Source organism: Rhagoletis pomonella, unplaced genomic scaffold (assembly GCF_013731165.1).
Source record: "Rhagoletis pomonella isolate Grant_MI unplaced genomic scaffold, Rhpom_1.0 Rhpom_scaffold_00007, whole genome shotgun sequence".
NCBI classification, from domain to species: Eukaryota; Metazoa; Arthropoda; class Insecta; order Diptera; family Tephritidae; genus Rhagoletis; species Rhagoletis pomonella.
Genome location: NW_023458561.1, coordinates 29,600,383 through 29,619,172, shown reverse-complemented (window position 1 = coordinate 29,619,172; position 18,790 = coordinate 29,600,383). Strand labels below are relative to the sequence as shown.

Here is an 18,790-nt window from a genome sequence, read left to right as displayed (position 1 = left end):
AGGAGGTGAGAAGAGAAGGGACAGTCGGGTCTACGTAACCGGAACGACCCAGATATATTTGGCCAAGGACTGTCACTCCAGCAGCACTCCCTAAAAACTCTTTTGGGGAATTTGTATCCTTCGATTTCATCTGTCCTTTTCCTCCATATTTTTTATCTGTAAAATAGATAGCAATATAATATGCAGTAATAATAGCAATAAAAATTCCTATTTACCCTATTTTTGTCATTAAATGCAAAGGCAAGCGCACAAAAAAGGTAAATGTAGACAGCTGATTTTCAAAGCGGGCAATCTGGACCCGTCAACCTACCGACAGGCCCTGAACGGCATTCACAGGGACTCAGTCTCAAGTTATGTAGACTCCCGCCCTGTGAATGCCGTCCTAGGCACACAACCACCGGGCGTGGACGGGACAGAACTTTGCCTCGGGAGACCCGCACTACAATAGCCCAACTTCGCTCTGGCTATTGCAGCAGGCTAAATTCGTACCTAAGTAGAATCAACGAGGATGTGCCCAATCAATGCCCGGCATGTGGAGAGTCGCCACATGACTCCCGGCACCTCTTCACATGCCCTGAGAACTCCACTCAGCTGACGCCCCTGTCCCTATGGACAGCCCCTGTGGAAGTCGCACACTTCGTGGGCCTCTCCCTGGCTGAGATTGACGACAACGCTGATGGATGCACCGACCCGAACGGGGCTTAGTAGCCGCTACAACAACAACAACGACGCAGCTAACAGGATTATGGGTAAACATGCTTATCTATGCACACTTCTTTAGCTCCCTTAAGTTGAGTTTGACGACAACCCGCGTAACTCTAACTAACTTTCGCGCTTAAAACCCCCTTCCCTAAGGCCCGACCACATCGCTGTGCTTCTTGCTTTTGAGTTTTCTAACTGGTGGTTGTGGTTGGCAGTGTCGCGGGCGACGCTTGCGGTTGCAGAGCTTTGCACTCGGACTTAAGGTGGCTCCATTCGTCGCATGGATTGCACCTAATCCAAGTGGAGTGGATGGAGTCTTTTGTGGCATTCACAGCAGAAATAGGTTTTCGGTCAGTTGTTCGACCCGATAACAGCCTAAATCAGAAGTGAAGAATAAGGAACAACTATTGGAAGGTTTCACCTTAAATCGGTTAGAACGCCGAACCAATGGAAATGTGTAATCGGCCCATGTAAGAGTAGCTATAGAATCGGCTGTCCTGGGAAATTCGACATGTTGTTGTTGTTGTTGTAGCGGCTACAACAACCCCGTCCAGATCGGTTGATATCTCAGTCGTTGTCGTCGAGTTCCACTTACGGCAGCCAGAAGAAGCGTGCAGCCTCTATGGGGTCGGTCCACAGGGACGACGCCGTTAGGGTTGTGGGGTTTTCCGGGCATGTGAAGAGATGTTTCGAGTCGTAAATTTCGACTCTGTCGTCGTGCTTCGTCGGATTGGACAGTGATCTCACGGTTGACCAAAGCTTACTCACACCAGAGGTGAAGTTACAGGTCTTCAGATGCTCTTCCCACTTCTTCCGCTTATGTACGTTTACTAGTTGCCGAATCTCCGCGTTGAGATCCTTGATACGGGGATCTCCGGGATCGGCCTGATGAAGGCTATCACGCTCAGCGGCTAGAACAGCCGCATCAGCAGGGAAATTCGGACGTGGGTCCGTGATACATCCTGCCGGTACGAAGCGAGCTGCAGCAGCGGCGACAGCCCTGCGGAACTTACGTTCACCAAGGTGGACGTCGGTTGGTGTGGGGAGAGCAGCGAAGGTGTTTTCAGTAAATTCCGCGAAGCTTTTCCAATCAGCTTTAGAAAAGTTGATATATGTTCGGTGCTCCGTGGAAGCAAGGTCGGTTGGTTTATCGATCGAGATGACTATGGGCAGATGGTCTGATGCCAACGTCTGCATAGGTCGTCATAATGTGCTGTTTATCAGACCAGCGCAGACTATTGCTATGTCTGGCGAGCTGCAGAAGCTGCCCATAATCCTGGTGGGTGCGTCGTCGTTCATTGTGCAGAATGTCGTATCGTCTATCTGCTCAGCCAAGTCAGTTCCGCTACGATCGTTTGACAGGCTTGAGTGTCAAAGATCGTGGTGCGCATTAAAGTCGCCTACTATCATACGGTTTTCACTTCTGAGGAGCGCATCTATGTCAGGGTGATATCCTGCCGGGCAGCAGGTGACAGGGGGTATATAAACGTTACATACTTCGAGCTCAACATCGCCTGACCGTATAGAAATGCCCTGACATTCTAGGGTGGTATCCCTGCGGTCGATGTCTGCTTCGATAAGACGATACTGCACGGTGTGGTGCGTGATGAACGCCAAGCCACCACCATTATCCCGCTCACGATCTCGACGGTGCACGTTGTACCCGGCACAATTATCTTCTCGATCTTGCTCTGAAGCCCGTTACAGTTACATAAATTGAAGGAGCTTCATGTGGTTCGGGAGACGTGTGGTGATGCGGGGTGTGAGGGATGTGTGTGGTCTTGCCGCAGTTGGCTGTGTGCGCAGCTGAGGTGGTTGCCGCCCTGTGGTGGTGGCGGGAGGCGTCGCAGTTGAGGTCTGCGACCGAGCAGCGCAACACGGGCCCTCGAAGTTCCTCTCCAATCTCGCGTAGTGCGCAGACCTGAGCATGCCCTAAAGTGGCACCAGCCAAGGAAGGCGTTTCACTTGACTGATGTCACATTACGGAATATCCTGGTCTGACATACCGTGCAGATTGTAGGAGGAACCAGTTGTTGGCGGCAGCGTGTGGGTATTGGTGCGGTTATGTTTGTTCTGTGGTCTGTACTGGCTGTGGTATGGTCTGTGGTGTTATTATGTTGTTGTGCTGTGGTGTTTGTGTGGGACTGCTCAGGTGGACTGGGGTTAGCCGTGGAGGCTGCTCTGCCGATGTGTCCGCAGTCCTGAGCAGACTCTAAGGTGAATCCACCCCTCGCAGGCATTACACTTGACTGAGGTGGGGTTGTGGTGTAGTCGTCTCTGGCATACACAGCAGGTGTAGATTTCTGGCCCTGGGTCTGACTCGATGCCAGCCCTGAGTAGAATACGTAGCGAATTTAGCCCTATGGACGAGCAACTTCTGAGATACTTCGCCGACCTAAACGGAGTTAGATCGACGAAACAACTGTCCTTGGTTGGGTAAAACCCCGAGTCATTCCGGTACGTAGAACCGGCTGTCGTGGGAATGGGAAATTTGACATCACAATGGTCGGTTTAACTTAGCCAAATATACCTCGTGTGAAAGTTATATTTGCCATAGAAAATACTTATTTATAGGGCTCGGAATTTCATGCACTAAAAAATCGATATGCACATATAATACGCATTCAAAATTCAAAAATATGCACTATAAACATGTAAAATATGCAAATAACGAAAACAATTAACTTCAAAATACAATACATATTTACGCATACAATTTTTTTATAATTTAGCAAACAGTCACAATCTTGTGTAAATAGAAACATTGAGAGTTTAATAGTGGTTCAGATGAATGTTTTGTTGGTAAGTTTGCCATTTTGATTCTTACAGGAAGGGCACGACAGCCACTTTTGAGCCAGGGTCATCGCAACTGCGACAGAACCTCTTGAAGGGCAATCCAATCCTTTCGGCATATATCCCACCAGGCACACTGTAGTAAGTTTCTAGGTATTTTCTCTGCTTATTCTTAAGAGACCTTTCGTTTTAAGTGGGTCGTAGGACACCCAGAACTGCCGGGTAATCCTGTACGATATTTCACGGTAATAGATCAAGTTAGTTACTTAACCACTACTCTACTAAATTATCGAAGATCCGAGATGAAAAAAGAAATCCCTCCGCGTTGTATCTTCTTTCCGCCATCTTCGCCCCCGAATCCAAATATATAACAAAACTATAGCAACTTGTCATTTTTAATTTTTATTTAGGTCACATAAATACATACATCATATATTTATAAACTGTTAAAGAAAATGTTAACACGATTTACTGGTTAATTAATCAAATCAATATGAAGTGAGGTGATGTGTGCTCGCATGAATATTTTATTGTGTCTAGAGAAATAGAAAACGCTTAAAAATAGAATAGCTTAATTCAAATGTATTATATGTAAGCGAAAAAAAAATTATCTTGCACGCAATTTTACTGCTTAGAATAATATATAGAGTTTTCTGAATCAAAAGTTTCAAATGAGAAAACTCTCGATTTAAAAAATGCGAATTTAAAGATGTTTGGCACTTACAAATTCAACAAAAAATCCGGACAAACTAATACACATACAGTGAGCGTCAATAATAAGTATACGCTGACGTTTTGAAGATTCTATTATTTATGTACTTTCTTTTTCCATCCGAAATTGTTCCTATTTTTTATAAAAATATAGTTCATTCAACAGCAAAAACCGCAAGAAAATATTTTAAATTTAATACATAACTCGGGGAAAATGCAAGAAATTTTCTTCGAAATTTCCCATTTTTCAATTCGATTTCATAAACAAATTTTGAGTGTACAGTTTTGTTGCCCATTTAATTTTACTGCAACTTTCAAGGTGCTAAGCACTACAGTCGATTTTTTAGAATTTTTTTCGCTGAGGGTGGGTGTTGTGTACCTTCTTTCATATACAATAAATGCGCTACAAAATGCATACTCATTTCCAGTTCTCTTTTGAAAAAATAGATTTTTGTGGTTTTTGCTTTAAAATGAACTATATTTTTATAAAAAAAGGGAAATTTGGCTGGAGAATATAAATAAATAAAATCTTCAAAACGTCAAGGTATACTCATTTTTGACGCTCACTGTATATATGACCCAAAACGCGGACTGTTACATCACATTTGCGCTCACATTGCTTTCAAATACCGCGGAAACTCCCTAAAATAAAACTATATGAAACATTTTATTCTTGCATCTGAAAGTATGGGTGATATTTGATATAAACGTAAATCCTGTTGTTTAGGAGTGAAGAATATTTCAACAGCGGAGTGTTGCAAGTACTTCAAAAATTGTTGTGCTGTATTTAGAAGAAAAGGTATCAGATAGCGTTTTTCCAGCGAGTTGCAGCAGTATTTATAAAGCAATGCGAGGCAAATGTATATAATATAACAGTCTGCGTTTTTGGCCATATGTACTTTTGCAATGCGACTCAAATCTATCCTAAGTTTATATAATTTTTTCCTGACAAGAAATATGATTTATTTTTGGACAAGATAAAGCGCTAAAGTCAATATTAAATATATACTAGCGAACACTGGATGTAAAATCAAATTAACAAATTTTAAACTATGTAGCCGTAATTATACCATACAAATATCAAGATATAGTGGATTATTCAAATAAATCGCGTTTCTGCGCCATTTAACAATAAGTTTATAACTACAAAACAACTTATGAGAAGTGGTAAAACTTAAAGAAAATTTGCATAAGGCGAAGTTGTTACAAGGCGTTCAATCATATCACGAGATTCAAGCCTGTTTGAGACGCGATAAAATGTGAATTTAATCTACTTGCGTATCAAAAAAATGTCTGCCCATCAATTCAAAATTAAATTGCGAGTTCTTCATTCTTTATACATATAGTAAATTAATTAAATTACTTACACACATACACGTACATATATTGTAAACCTAAACTTGTCTGAAAAATTTATGTTTTTTTACGTACTATTTACTTTTTTCATTTGCGACTTCTTCCAATTTAGCAATCACTTTCTTCAGTTCCATTTCACGCGCTATTTTAAGGTACATTGTCTTGCGTACCTCGTGGAAGGATACCCATGCTGGTACCTCTTTGGCCATAAGTTTCAAGTGCGCCTCTACTTCCTGTGCCGTCAGACATGCCCTGAAGCTATTCTGTATCTTTTTTATTACAATCTCCAGCATAAGCACTCCTTTACGCTCTGTAATGAAAACATTTCGCAGATGACGTGCCAATTCTGGTAGACGTGAGTACATAGTGGCTTCCTGGTCCTGCGATGGCCGCCTTGTCATAGCGTCTAGCGCCTTGGCCGCTTGCTTTGCACGTATTTTTTCCAACAAAGACTTTGGCACACCTTTCAATAAATTAGATGTAACATCGCTAGTGCTGGTTGCGCTTGAAGGAACGACTGTCGCTGTTAACACTGAAGACGTCTTCAATGTAGTTGTCATCGTAGCAGAAGCACGACCTTCGACTATGGTCGCCAACTGATCTATACTGCCCTTTCCCGCTATATCGCTGGTCTCAGCTATGTTTTTAGCTTCATTATTTGCATTAATCTCTGCCACGCGCGTTGCCTCCATCTTAGCTTCATAGCGTTCCATTACACGCTCCATTGGTGTAGCACAATTGAAAAGATTGCGCGCCGTAGACAGTATATCACGCGCCGAAGAATACTTTTCCACATTTGGTGGCTGCGGTAGATGAGCGCATTCAATATCTGGACAATTTTCCAAATCAAAATCTGGATGCCACCGTGTCACTTTCGACTTTGGAATGTTGATTGGTGGATCCAGTGAGCGCAAGAATTTTTCATGCTCGTTTAGGACGCGTTGCATTAAAGTGTTTGTGAAGCGCTGCATGCGTTCAATCATCACCAGAGGATTCATGATACTTGACTGAGCCGCACTCAATATGTGGTCGGCAGCATCCTCGTCAACATGATAAGGTATTACTTTTTCCACCGCATTGCTGTCGACATTGGGACAAATGACCAATTGAAAATAGTCTGCCTTCGAAGTGGAGCCATAGTTGCGCATTTTCATTTGTGTAAAGATGAATGCATCAGGATAAACATTTTTGATTTGTGCCAAATGTGTTTCAGTGACATTCTTACGCAGCATACGCTGAACGGCAGGTTTCAATTTCTTGAAAGTAATACATTCTTTGCGATTATGGAACATGGCGCATACAGAGTCAACACCCTTGAAAATCTCAATAAGATTACGGTATTTAAAAGGCAACGGCAGCTGTCCAGCTTTACTCAATTCGGCAAGGCTTATGAAACGTTGGTAAGCGGGTGGTACAACCATTTTCGAAGGCGAGCCCTGTTTGGCCGGACTGAAGAGAACACGTTTCGAAACATCTGTATGGCGTGGTGACATAAGCTCATTTTTATCCGGTGTGGGTGGTGGTATTTTAGTTGGTGTTTTAAATGTCTTTGCAGGGCTGAAATAACGGCGAAAATAAAATAAAATTACTTAGTTATAAGTTGTTTTAGGGCTGATTGAATAGGCTATCAACCAGCGAATTTACAAAGACATTGAACCTGTAAAAAAAAAGTAAATACAAAAGAATTATCACGCAAGGAGAGCTGATTCTGCTATCGCACAAAAAGTTAGGAAATGGCTTGACCGCATCATCCGAATGTAAAAATCTTTACACTCCATGCACTCCTGGATGGCAACTTTAAAATTGCACTTTATTGTATTAAATTGAATGGGCTATAAAACTGCATAATAGAATTTTTTGTAAAAATTATGATTAAAAAGTTTTATATTTTTATGATAATTTGGTGAACTTAAACCAACTTTCTCTAAAGTGTGAAATTTTTATTTACATGATTTTGTTGTAAAATGAGCTATATATTTTTTTTAATTAACAAAAAAATACCATGAAAAATATTTTGAATATTGCAAAAAAAAATCGATGCAAAATATTTTTGTAAGTGACTGTATTTGGTACAGCAGTAACTGCCTAAGTAACAATATGTAAAATTTTTAAATCACTGAGATCAATTTAAAATATTATCAGTATATTTAAGTAATAATAAAAAAGTTAACACATTTAAGTAAAAAATAAATATATAAGTGCATCACCTATTCCATTTTGAGCGAAGCAAAATTATTCCTTCTTTTGATGGAAATGCGATCTTAAAGAAATTATAGCATTAAGGGTTGCAAAAAATTCTTGTTTTGCCCTTGAGAGGGGATATTTGTGATAAAAATTTAATTGGCTAACAAAAAAATTGTTTCCAGCAATCCCGGGTTTTAAATCGACTAATCCCGGGATATTCGTGACTTAAAAAGGATTGACGTCCCTAATATGTACATATGCCTTTCCTGCGAATTCGATAGTTTTCAATATGTATATAGATGGTGCCATATAAGGGTCAGATATAATTTTGTTGTGCCTATGCATATTTAAAGTATGTATTTACATATTTGTACATATGCATGCATTTATGAAGGTATGGCTGTCTTCCTAAACGCATTAATGCAAAGCATTAGCCTCTCTTATTTCTCAACCATAGGAGATAAAAGTATTCAATTTGCGCAACTTTATTAAAAATTGTTATCTTTTCATGGTTGCGCATATTGGATATTGATATGAGCCATTATTTAGAAATAAAAGACGCTCATTGCTTTGCATTAATGCGTTTAAGAATTAAGCCTATGTATTATGTACATATCTAAATACAGTAAAACCCATTTAAGTACGACATTTTATATTCCCGAGATGCTCATTCGGGTTGCATATTGACTGTTTATTTATTTCAATTGAAATTTTAAAACGTAAGTAGGTACCCAATCATGAAAATATTATTACTTGAGCGGGCTAGGAGGGTAAGCACATAGTGGAGCGGCGAGCAAGGCGAAGTAGAAAGGGAGTACATACATACACTTAACGGCAAAAGTATTGATACACCATATCTTTTTTAAATATTCACAATATTTTGCAAGCTAAAATTTGTCATTTATTTATTTTTTTTAAGAATATAGAAAATTCTTTAAACAAAATCATATAGGTAAACCAAGGTTACAAGTTTAATACAAAATTAATGATAATTCAACGATTTTTTTTTTTTTTTTTTATTTCAAGTATGCAGTTTTATATTTATAGTCCATTCAACTTTAGTATAATAATGTGTAAAAATTATGTGGCTAAGAAAACGCGATAATTTTTAATAATTTTTTTTTCTGGTGGTTCCACGCGTTTTTCTCCATACCAAGTATGAGTAAATGTGATTAAGATTAATTTTATATAAAGCTTGAAACGTTGTTTTGTTTAATTTTGCTTAAAGCATGATTGATATTTACAAAAAAAAAACATTAAAAAATTAAAATAAAAGCCAATTTTAGCGTACAAAATATTGTGAATATTTGAAGATATGGTATACCAAGACTTTTGCTGTTGAGTGTATGTACATATGTACATATGCGCTTCACTATGTGAGCTCCCATTGAAACATAATTGTAATTTGTAATCGAGGATTGGCTTGATACGGTTTGCTCACCGCTGCACTGTTTCTAGCCATAAGCAGTTTTTACGGAATGTGTGAATTTACAGCGTCAAAAATATGCATATCCTGATCTTTTGACTTTTTTATTTATATTTTTCTTGCCATTTTTTTTTACTTTTTTTGTAAAAAAAAGAGTTCACTCAACAGTAAAAACCGCAAAAATACATTTTTTTAAATTGCATACAAAACTGGGGAAAATGCAAGTTATACCTAGAAATTTTCATCAAACCCTTTAATTTTCAAGTTTCAAGTTAATAAAAACAACCGTTAATTTTTGCATTTTTTTGCGGAGGGTGTAGCGCATTTTATTCCATAAAAAGACAAATTCGGTATGGAAAATATAAATAAATAAAATTGTCAAAACGTCAGGTTGGGTATGCATATTTTTGACGCTGACTGTATGTATGTACGTCTTAAGTACGAAAGCATGTGTGTACAAATGTAAAAATTTTAACGTAGATGCTAAATACTGTATATTGCGATTGTACTATAGAGAAGATCTACTATAGAGAAGATCTACTATAGAGCACACTCATATACATACAAATGTATATCTATGCCGGAGTGGGTTAATTGCTCATGCGGATTTCATTGGAAAGGACAAGCCCAAACGGAAAAGTTCGTTACAAATGTAAGATTCGGTAGAAAATTCCTTGGCACTTGAACGTATACAAATATGAGCATTACTCGGCTACCTGCCTGCCTTTTTAAGGAATTTCTCATATCATGTCAAAACGGCCGTTACAAAAACTACCCCCGAAAAGGATAAAATAAAGAGCCGAAAGCAAATAAAGGAGCCTTGTGAATATAAGATATGAAAAGGAGAGGTCAACTAAAAAATGAAAAATAAGTAAATGCAATGCACACATCCATATGTACATACTAGGTATACACATGTAGGTATGTAAGTATTAGCATTTAAAATTACACATCTGTCGGTATGTAATAAACGAATGTATGCAGTTTATTTTATAAAAGTCTGTGGAAATGTAAACAAGACTGTGCGCTGCTTGATTTCCAAGTGCAACGGTAAGCAAAAGCAACGCGCAACATGCTAGGAAGAGAACGAATTATTGTATGACAATGACGTAGCTAACTGAATGACCATCGGAGCAGTTGGCAATTGCAACGCCAGCAGTTTTCTATATGGTCGGTTTTTTTTTTAGCCATTCACTGCCACTGAGCGAAGATAGTGGTTTAATAATTTATAAAACTATGACCTCAATAGTTGGTTTGCTAAACGTTCTTTCGCTTTACCGGGTTACCGTTTGTAGGCCATATAAAAGCATTTATTATTTGGGAACTTAACAAAATGTATATTTTATAATAGTAAAATAGGTTTGATGGGTCAGTTATATAAACACTCACCTAGTCAATACTTCCAGTTCAATTTTATCAAATTCTTTTAGCTGTACAACAGGCGCTGCATTCTTCAGTGGCGAAACGCTTTGACCCTCACGTAAACGCCTATTACGATCCTCGTGAGCCTTGCGCGTCTTTTCAAGTTCTTGTATGCGCGAAAGGGAAGCCTTCAATTCCTGCAGCTTGGCGCTACGCGACAATTTGGTCTTCACTTCGTCGAAATTGAGTTCCTTGCGGACCATGCCTTTCAATTCATCATGTTTTAGTGGGGTAGCTCCCGAGCCCTTGATTATTTGTTTAGTTGGAGTTTTAAGACCGCGTAATACATTCTTTACATTGTCCTTGGGAGCAAAGGCATAGGCCAGTTTTGTCGCTGTATTCCCATTGGGTGTCTCTTCATTTTTCTTCTGCATTTCATTAATAGCTGCTGGTTTCTTACGTGGAGACAATGGTCCTTTCCTAATGAACTGTACAAGCGTTTTTTGTTGCAGTGGCGCTTGTTCCACTTTACTCTGCTTCTTTGCAGGCACATCCGCGGTTGGCTGTGTACCGGTGCGTTTAATAGTGCGACCGGATCGTGTCCGTACTCCAACAGCTGCAGCCTTGGTAGCAGCGATATCATCGTCATCATTTTGGTTTCTTGTAGCGCTGGGAGCTGGAGTCGTATTATCGTCCGTTAAACGCTATTAAAGTAAACATCATTAGTAAATTTAAAAATCTTCACTTCAATTTGAAACCTTATTTAAATTTATAGTGTAGTATTCCAATATTTAAGAGCACATTGCCTTCTAAGAGTGTATTTAGAATTACATCACACACACACATATATACATACATATATGTATGCACGCGCGTAGTGAGAGCCAACAATTTAAAAGGGCGAAATGCCTTCACATACAAAATGTCCGTTTGCTCAATCCAGCAAGGACGCCAAAGGATATCACCTAGTACACTTATACATAACATGCATGTCACTCACTTACCCGACTTTTTATAGTAGCTGCTTCGTCTGTAGCGACTCGCTTACGCGTATTAAAATATGAGGCTATCGAAGGTTGCGACATAATACAATTTATGAGTATTAATTCGTTTTAATTGAGCTTGATTGTCCTTGTAATTAGTTCTTATATATTTTCACAAAAGTGCACGTCTTATCTATGGTCTACAGCTCACTGCCAATTCCCACGTCTTTACTTTATCCCGCTCAAATTTCGACTGACACGCATTTTCCCTCCAAAAGCATTCAACGAAAGTGCTAAATCGCACACCGTTTGGATGTGTAATTTTGTGTAGGTATGTGTAAACAGCACCCGATGCCATTGGAGTGCAACTAAAATGGGATTTTATAATTCTAATTTGCGTTGTCATTCGTATCTATGGTAATATTTTAATCAATTAAAGTCATTCCAATTTTCTCCTTAATTTAGTTTTCATTTCTTGCAAAAATTTCTGATATTTTTAATTGTGCAGAAATTCATTTGCAATGTTTTAGCGCGCAATTTTCCCCTCTTTCGCGCGCTTTTGTTTTGGGAAATTTTTTACCAGTTTTTATTAGTGTCGTCCTGCTCATAAAGTTCTGCCTTCTCCTTCTTGCATTTTTCCGTGCGTACCGAAATGCAATCAAGAATCAGCTGTTTCTGACAACCATTCACGATTGTTGTCTCACTCACTCCGGCTAAAATATTTTCAACGACACCAAAATTTTTTCCAAAGGATGGAAAATATCTAAAATTTGCAATGCACACTTGCGAATAGTTACACTAATAAACCACTATTCCTAGTTGTTACAGTATGCAAAATGTAGCAATTGTGATGTATATTTGTAAATGTTTCTCGCACAACTACTAATCTAAAATTTAGCAGAAGGGAAAGCACTACTGTTCTTTGTTTTTGAAGAAAAATATTCCTTTTAGAATTGATGATGTTGCCAACTACTAAAACGCAGGGTTGCAAAGTAGATTTAAGGTTTGCCAGGGTAACCAGCGCTCGAAAACTACTGCCTGATAATAAAGAAGCTTCACCTAAAATTTCATCACGCAAAAACGGGAGGTTGCATTTGTAGCTCGTTTTCAGTAGAAAGTTTGCGAAAGCGGGTTCGTCAGCTGAGCAATTGGCACGATTACGATAACCGGGGCGACAAATTTTGGACAAGGACGGCGGACGAGGTTTTTGAAGCAAATATAATGGTATAATTTTTTTTTTGATGATAACCGAAAACTACCCTGCAAGAACAGTGACCATCATTTGACAAATCATTTGACTGGCAAGGCTGATAGAGATTTCTGTCACTGGCTACCTACAAGTTTCTATCACATTCTAAAGGGCAGTGTGAAAAATCTGATGTAAACATTTGTGTACATATGATCTTCCGTCTTCTTCCAACTTATGGCCTTATATATTGGTCTCTTTTTAACCAACGCAAAATTTGCAAATGTGTTAGTAAGATAAATGAGAATGTGTTAGTTTCCATCACACAATTCTTGTAGGGTACAGGAGTTACCACGGGTCAAAGGTCAAATTCATAATTTTTTTTTTTAAATCCAAATATCTGGTAAACGAAACCACGGATTTTAGAATCTTTTGTGTCATTCAATAGGAAATATAAATTACTTTAATACAAAATACAAATATTATATACATCTTATAAATTTATAATAACAATTCAATTGAACTAAAAAAAAGTTACAAAATTTTTTAAACAAACACGATTTTTTAAAAATTGCCGTATTAAATATATATAAAAATTTCCACAGTATATAAAAACAAGCTTTCATTTGGTATACAACATCATGTCTTCAGTCCGTACTAGGTATGCCAATCCCGGAATCTCGGGATCCCGGTGCTTTTGACGTCCCGGATTTGCTTGCATTAATCCCGGGATCCCAAAAATTTTGAAATATCGAATTGATAGTAAGAATGTTTTTATGAATTTTGAAGTATGATTTTTGTAAAATGCCGTTTTGACTGCAATTAACAAAAAGCTTGAAACTGTAATTTTAAATTGCAGTCTGAGCCTTTTTTGAAGAAGATACCACTGAATTTACTCATAGCGCTGCTAATGTGAACGAAACAGAGAGTTTTAAGGAAAAGTTAGATAATTTTTTAGATCAATATACTCAAAACTTCCTCAAATCGAAAAACTTATAATTTGACCGACGTGCAGGTAAAAGAAGTTCAAATATTTTGTAATGGAGGAGATAGGAGTCATTATCTTCAAATGGATTACGTCTTCCTTTTGACAGTTCAGCCTAAAAGTGTTGATGCCGAAAAATGTTTTTCGTCAGTAGGTTTTGTATGTAAAAACTGCAGGTCAAGCTTAGAAGACTCCGCTTTGAATGCTTTGCTACTTTTACGAAAACAATAATAACAACACTGGCAAAAAAGGGGTGTGTGTTTTTAACCAGACCCAACTACCAACATGTATTTCGACCCGCTGAATCCGATTCTGAGATCCGTTTGACTCGTACACCCTCAAAATTTCTAGTAAATTGCGAAAAAAATGGCAAAAAATTCTCCATTCGCCATTTCTTTATAGAGTAGAATAAACATGTTTAAAGAAATTGTTTTTGTATATTTTTGTTTTATGTTTTTTTTTTATTAATCGTCACTTTCAAAAGTACCTGGTATTTACATTATTATTTGTGATGTATACGTTCCTCAATCACATGGTTTTTTAAATACAATTAAAAAAATGTTTTACTTTAAAATTTGTCTACTTTAATAAACATCGCTAGCGCAGAGTGCAAAGTAGCTAAGTCCCAATTTCAAAATTGTACAGGAGAGGAAAAAACTTCGTATAGACATTTTCTTCAAGTATTTCGCAAAACTTTGAATATAACATTTTTGCCTGTTTAAAGCAAAGCAAAACTCCATACGAATCGGAGGGATTCGATATTTATTAAAAGATTTAGAACTTTTTTGGCCTTATCGAATTTTCAGAGCTTTTTTTGGCCTTGACAAATCTTCCTTTCAATGAATATAAACGAGAAAACATAAAACAAGGACCTTTACCCTTTTCGAAACGATGCATTTTTAATTTATCAGCCCCCTGTATAAAAATATGATTTTTCACAAAAAGAGAAGTTAGGAACTTTTCACTCTAAGCTAGCGATATATGAGTTTTACAATCAGTTTATCGTAAATTTTAAATAGTTTTATTTAATGGTATTTTTAAATGCTTTCAGATATTGAATTTTTACTTATATTCATAAAATTTATGATTCAATTTGAATCCCGGAATAAATCCCCGGATCCCGGGATAACCTAAAAAATATACCGAAATCCCGGGATTCCAATTTTCCTGATATTTTGGCATCTCTAGTCCGTACTATACAGTTACAAATACAACGTCGCGTTCTTACGTGATCTTGAGAAGGAGCATGAATTTTGCTGATACAGAGTTGCATACAAAATTACTGTGGTATGAAAGGGAGCAACAACCGTACTAAGGCAGAGTAATCATTTTAAAAAGATAATTGCTGTTTATTTTCCAATATTCAGATATCCAGCTTGTAGCCAGAGGTATTGGCTTGTGAGGCTCACTCAAATCTTCTCACCATATTACAACAGCTCCGGGTAATGGACCACTGAATGCGTTGGCTCAACTTATGACCACCATAACCAACGCAGTCTCCAACCAAGTGCGTGTCTTAAATTTATACGGTAGCAATTCATAGCGATTGCTATTGTATGTATGTATGATTCATATTTGTGACATTCTATACTTCGATGTTAAGTATTTTTGAGCAGGTCCGCTGCAACTTGGGCGTGCTTAATGAGCTGTCTGGGCGGATGCGCTGGCAGGCATTGGAGTCTCTATAACTAAACAAACTTTGTTTTTTTTTTTTTGGAACAAAGGCTTAAATATATTTGGAAATTTAGAGATTTCCTTGATAAATTCACATAATTCACGCTTTTTAATAAAAATACGACGTGTTTCCAGTTTATAGAAACACAAGCGTTAATTATGTACTTACACATATTTATATATATTTTATCCTCGAAAAAACCTTTTTCTAATCATGAGGCGAAATTCTCCACAGTAATACCATGTTCGGACCGACATCGAAAACATGTTTTCGTTGCTAAAACTGGTTTTCGACTTAAAAACTGTGTTTTCGTCCATGTAAAATCTGTCAAACGAAAACCAGTTTTCGCTGAAAACTACTTGAAAACTCACGTTCCACTCATTCCAATAGGTGTCTTCACTAGTTTTTTTCGATTATTTATCGAAGTGGAAGTCATATTTTACCATCTTTAATACGCCATTTCGGATTTATTGTTAATTGGCTGGCAAAAGTAAAATAAGAATGAAAGTAAGAGGTTGCTAATGAAAAGAAAATGAGGGAAAAGCATTTTGGTTTTCATTTTGTGTAGCCAAACTGTAATCAGAGGATGTAAGAAATGTCAACGAAAACTCTAACAACCGGTGTGAACAGCTTTCAGCCCACAATTCCAAAACTCGCTTTCAAAATGTTTTCGTTGTCGGTCAGAACATGGTATAAGTGTTGCCGTGCGCGAAAAACGAAGATGCTGCATACAACGCAAAAGTACTCCCCGGGGACCAATTGGTGAAAAACTGCGAAAAGGTTTATTACTGTATATACTGTGTATCCAAGTCAAATATGCTGCGGAATTCAACGCTTGATTTTCGGCCCATCTTCCCTTCAATAAACAAACTATACTAATTAGAAGCAAACTACCGAAGCACCTCACTCAGTAGGGGTCTTCCCTTAAACTCGTAAAAGCCTCGTAAACTTCGTAAATTTCTCAAATTTACTATAATAATAATGGCCCGTAGTCATAGTCAAAATAAAGTCGACTTTAAAGTTAGTTGCAGCTTTTTTGACAGATATCCCATTGAAAATTATGTCAAAAAGCTGCAACTAACTTTAAAGTCGACTTTATTTTGACTATGACTACGGGCCAATATATTGGCATTTAATCATATATAAGTGCTTGGCCGAGCTTCTCCTCCCATTTGTGACGTATGCCTTGATGTTGTCACACAAAGGGGAGGGACCTACAGTTTTACGCCGACTCCGCCTATTTTTCATGGCAGAAATGCACTCGGAGGTTTGCCATTGCCTGCTGAGAGGCGACCGCTGTTAAGAAAAATCCTTTTTTCTAATTTTTTTGCGATGTTGCTTTGACCAGGGCTTGAACCCAGGCGTTGCGGAGTGGAAGCGTGCACTGCTTACCACTACACCACAGCGGCTGCTAAAAAAACTGACTATAACAAGAAATAAATGACAATTTGTGACACAGCAATAAATGTCCGATTATTTTCGATCTCTGGTTTGTGACATCCAAGCTTGACAAGGGATGACAGAAATTCGTTCCAAAATAAATCAAATTGGCTTTGTCTTTTCAGAGCCCCATGTAAATAGATAAGTAGACAAAACATGAAAAAATTTGTTTTAACTTTTTATCTTTTTGAATTTTTTCCGCCCAGGTACCATGTGTGCCATTTTTAATTTGTTTCAAGTATAACGGTACGCACTGTGCCTTGGGACGCACAGGAAACGTCCTTTTTCGTTAAACTTGAAACCAAGCCATCTTTAAACTTTTCATTACCAAGCCGAACAAAGATCCATATTAATGCAGTGACGTATGTAATTGCAACTCTGCTTTCCAGCGATTCCAACCACATGTTTTATTGAACTTGTGCCAGAAGCAGAGAACCTTCTCTGTCAAAAGTGCAAAAAATTTCGATGGAAGAAAGTTCTGATCGTATTTTCCTTTATCGCATATCCTAGGAATGTAAGTGCAGGTTTTTCTTTAAATATTGAGTTTTGTGGCGTGGCTGAAAGACTGAAGTAGTTTTCTGGATTACACGATTGATTTAAATATTAAAATGAGATGTGCTAAACATTGCAAAAAAATGTGTAAATACAGTTGGCAATGCAGGTTTTACACATTTTCGTTACTTTGACGACATTCGCGAACAGAAGGCTATGAGTTTGTAAAACCGAAATAGACTATATTGCACCTCGAGTGTCTCGCAAATTTCCATATGCTAGAGTGAGAAAGTATATATGTTCCAATTGGAAGTTCTATATAAAATTTAGCTCGGCTGCGTTTTGTTTAATTTCTTTTATCCCACGAACAAACTTGAACGGAGAAAATCTTTTCGAATGCACTTAAAATTTTGAAAGTTTTATTTTTGAGCAAAGATATTCGTGAAAAAATTGTCACAGTGAAAATTTTTTAATTAGTTTTCGACTAGGCATTGGACGTACTTCCAGGAAAAGCGGCGCAACCTTGCCAAATTTATAACGAAGCGAAAACTTACCAATTTTTCTCTTTCAACAATTTCTACAGTGCGACCTAGGAAGTGGTGCAGCTGAATTTTAAGAAAAATAAGCAGTATCCGAAGGCGAAATTCTAAAATTCTGATTGAAGATAACGCTTTTTTGTATAACGAGAACAATTTGAGTTTTAGAATACTGAAAAATACATTCTGATTGTAGCAGCTGGGACGGCTCTGGCCAATAATACCTCACTGTCATTCGCGATTTCAGCATCTAATACTGCAACAAGGGCAACAAAAACAACAGCTGTCACCACAGCAAAAGTAGCAGCAGTAAGCGCAAAGACCATTGAGATGAACAATAAAGCTGACGTCAACAGGCGAGTTTTGGCCATACAGGCCAAGAAGAAACGCCATAAGCCTAATAAGAAACGTGGTAAACCCAATGGTGTCGCAGGAGGTACCGGCGCTGGAGGTGGCCAGACACCGGGAAATTCTAATAATAGCAACCAAGGTGGCGCTCCTCCTACATCTCCACTTTCGCCAGAATGCGAAATTAATCCGAAAATGTCGAAATCTTTTAGCGGAGCCCCGTCGACTAGCGGTACAGGTTCATTGACTGTCAATACACCTGCTACAGGCTCGGCCAACAATTTGGACGACATTTCACATATAAAGGGTGCGGCGAATAATGCTGGTAATAGTGGTGGAAGTAGCGGCGGATTGGGCAAGAAGCAGCCTGCTAACTATCAGCAGCAATTTGTGCAGCCACAACAACACCAGCAACAGCAAAAGTGTATGAGTAGTTTACAAGTGCAGCAACAATTTCAGAATTTACAACAGCAGCAATACGACGATGCTCAGCATCAAATGCAGCAACAATATCAGTACCCGCCACGCAGCTCATCAAATGATTCCGAAGACTCGGAATTAAATAGTGAAAATGAAGAGCAGGAACTAAAGGAAGACTACTGCAAAGGTGG

At 38.2% G+C, this 18,790-nt stretch overlaps 2 protein-coding genes across 2 annotated transcripts in view; one reads left to right on the top strand and one right to left on the bottom strand.

Moving 5' to 3' along the window:
- Window positions 1–3,881: 3,881 nt before the first annotated feature.
- On the bottom strand, window positions 3,882–12,691 carry LOC118742541 (DNA replication factor Cdt1). Its single transcript, XM_036474688.1, has 3 exons — window positions 11,539–12,691; window positions 10,562–11,238; window positions 3,882–7,119 (listed from the first exon to the last, which is right to left on the bottom strand). The coding sequence occupies exons 1-3, from the start codon at window positions 11,617–11,619 to the stop codon at window positions 5,637–5,639; spliced, it is 2,241 nt and encodes a 746-aa protein (XP_036330581.1). The 5' UTR covers window positions 11,620–12,691; the 3' UTR covers window positions 3,882–5,636.
- Window positions 12,692–17,174: 4,483 nt separating this feature from the next.
- The window catches only part of LOC118742540 (SRSF protein kinase 3), a 21,637-nt gene continuing 20,021 nt past the window's right edge, over window positions 17,175–18,790 (top strand). Inside the window, exons 1-2 of the mRNA XM_036474687.1 lie at window positions 17,175–17,317; window positions 17,784–18,786. Coding sequence (XP_036330580.1) covers window positions 18,162–18,786 — 625 coding nt within the window. The 5' untranslated portion in view covers window positions 17,175–17,317; window positions 17,784–18,161. The remainder of the gene's footprint in view (window positions 17,318–17,783; window positions 18,787–18,790) is intronic.